Source organism: Fukomys damarensis, unplaced genomic scaffold (genome assembly GCF_012274545.1).
Source record: "Fukomys damarensis isolate Sample0158 unplaced genomic scaffold, DMR_v1.0_HiC HiC_scaffold_11, whole genome shotgun sequence".
Taxonomy (NCBI): domain Eukaryota; kingdom Metazoa; phylum Chordata; class Mammalia; order Rodentia; family Bathyergidae; genus Fukomys; species Fukomys damarensis.
In genome coordinates, this window is record NW_022900923.1 from 25,869,019 (window position 1) to 25,871,542 (window position 2,524).

Genomic DNA, 2,524 nt, shown 5'->3' on the forward strand with positions numbered 1-2,524 from the left:
TCGGGTCTGCGTCCCCTCCCCGCCGCCGCGAAGGGAGCGGCTGACCTCGCCCCCGCCGGATCTGCCCGCGCACCCCTGGGCAGGGGCACACGCCTTCCTGTTCCGTCGGCCCGGAAAACACAGGTGCCGGGAAAAGGAGAGGGGAGGAAGCAGCCTCCGGGGGTGGGCGGGAGGACTCACCGAACATCTGAATGTGCCCTTTGGTGATGGGATTGAAGCTGCCGCAGGCCAGCAGGATAACGTGGGTCTTGGTGGTCTCGGTCATGGTGCGGGCCCCTCGCGGTGGTCCAGGGCTTGCCTCTCTTTTTGTGTCTGGATATGTCTGCAGAGGGAGAAAGGAAGGCGAGGCTCCGGCGGTGGATGCTGTGGACTCCAAGGAGCCGCTCCAGACGCAAACCGCGTCACTCCCCGCCTCCCCTTAACGCTTGCAGCTCCGGCGAGACCCGAGGCTGCTTTTGTACTGCTGTCCTCTCGCCTCTCCTCGATCCTTGTCTTTTCCTTCTGGCTTCTTTCGCGTTTCTGGTCCTCATGCCCCACCCTACCCTTCTCTGTCCTCCCCTTCCCCTTCACTACATCAGTTTCCGTTCTTGGGGTTCATCTGCAAGGCGAGGCAGGGTACCCAAATCTAGCCCCATGGACACTTACGGCATGGTGCGAACTCTGACTCCTCCTTTCTTCTGATTTCTTTTGCCTCCCTCATTCTAACATTTTTCTCTCCCCTAATGACTTTGTCTTTCATCTCTATCTCCAAATATGTTTTGATATTAAGAATTTTTTTCTTACTTCCTCAAATTTCAAGTGATAAATGACAGCTGCCCCCACCCATAATTGTGAACTGCTACTGAGCTGAATCCAGATCTTTATCTACCTAGGGGTTCCCAGGAAATGGGGGAAGGAAATAAACAGTTCCTCTGTCATATATTGGTCCATTGTGTGGCTTGAAGCAAGGTTAACAGTTGAGAGAATATAAATGGAGAAGGAGAACAGTAACTAAAACTATTGCTGTCCTAGAAGGAGAATACTAACTAAAACTGTTGCTGTCCTGCGTAGGCTACCAAGACAAAGATTTGTCATTTCACAATTTTTTTTTTTACAATTGTTTTTTGAGCCTTCACTACACGGTAAGTGCTATTACGTACCCTGCTGATAAAGCAAAGCCTACGTCTTCATTGAGTTTAAATTCTACTGGTTGGAGAGAGACAATAAACAGAGGAAGAAAACATTAGACTCTAATAGTGCAATAGTGAATGCAATCCACCCTGAAAGAACAGAGAATGGACGAGAGGAAAATCGAGTAGTCTTTCTAACAGTTGTTATGTATAGAGCCAAATTCAAGCCAAATTCAAGCCCTGGTAGTTTTGAGTAAAAGCCTTGCCCTTGATCCAAGCCTGTTCTCATCTTGCTTCACTTTACTGTACTTCCCTCATTTGTGAAATGAGGATAACAGTATCTACGAAGCCACAAAAATATGAAGAGTAGAAATAATGTAGGTAGAACACTGAGTATATAGTAGGTGGTCTAGGGTGGGTTGTCTTAGCAGAGGTTGAAGAACAGACTCAGAATTGCTTGCAAGGTGCTATGGTCTAAATGTTTGTGTCCCTCTAAAATTCATGAAACAATGTCCAGAGTGAGTCTGCACTCTGTGCAGAGGTAGAGTCTTTGGAAGGTGATTAGGTCTTGAGGATGGAGCCCTTATGAATGGGATTAGTGCCCTTATTTTTTTTAAAGTCCCTATAAAGTTAGTAGTCTCTTCTACCTTGTCAAGACACAGGAAAGCACCATCTATGAACCAAGTCTGCTGGCACCTGGACTTGCAATTATCAGCCTCCAGAATTGTGAGAAATAAGCTTCTGTTGTACATAAACTACATAGTCTATAATATTTGTATTGGCAGCCCAAATAGACTAAGATAGCAGCTCCTCAGGTTTTCCCTTACTCATTATCCAGGAAAAATGGATGCATGGGCATCAATATTCAGTGTAATATGTTGGTTTTATTGGACATTCATTTAGCTCTTCAAGTTCATTTTAATTTAAAAAAGCCAACTCAAGTTCCTACACAGAATAGTGTTCAGTAAACATCAATGAATTAGATGTGAATCTTTTTACCCACCTAGAGTGCAGGGAATAACAATGAGATAAGGATTTATAATATGATGCAATAAATATATTTTCAGCTTATAGGTTATATCTTAAGTAATGCTTTAAATTCTAAAATTAGATTGTGATCCAAATAATCTCTTGTAATTTTCATTATTCTTCTAATTTGTGTATGCCTAAAGAGGGCTTTGGTATTAGTGTATAAAAACATGGAGAGCAAGACCTGGCTCTGTCAGTTGCTAAATGTGTAGCTTTGGGGCAAGTCTTCTATTGTTAAATATTTTGTCACCTGGAACTCTGTCTATCTCTAGGTTGTTAAATATATATATATATATTTATATATACATATATATTATATACACATATATATTGTATATACACACATATGAAACATTTATGCATATATATGAAACATTTAAATATAT

The 2,524-nt window shown here is 42.8% G+C and overlaps 1 protein-coding gene across 1 annotated transcript in view; it reads right to left on the minus strand.

The window, feature by feature from the left end:
• Nucleotides 1–513, minus strand: part of Nmnat2 (nicotinamide nucleotide adenylyltransferase 2) — a 157,159-nt gene extending 156,646 nt beyond the window's left edge. Inside the window, exon 1 of the mRNA XM_010640549.3 lies at nucleotides 181–513. Within this exon, the coding sequence (XP_010638851.1) occupies nucleotides 181–265 (85 nt within the window). The 5' untranslated portion in view covers nucleotides 266–513. The remainder of the gene's footprint in view (nucleotides 1–180) is intronic.
• Between the last annotated feature and the right edge of the window lie 2,011 nt (nucleotides 514–2,524).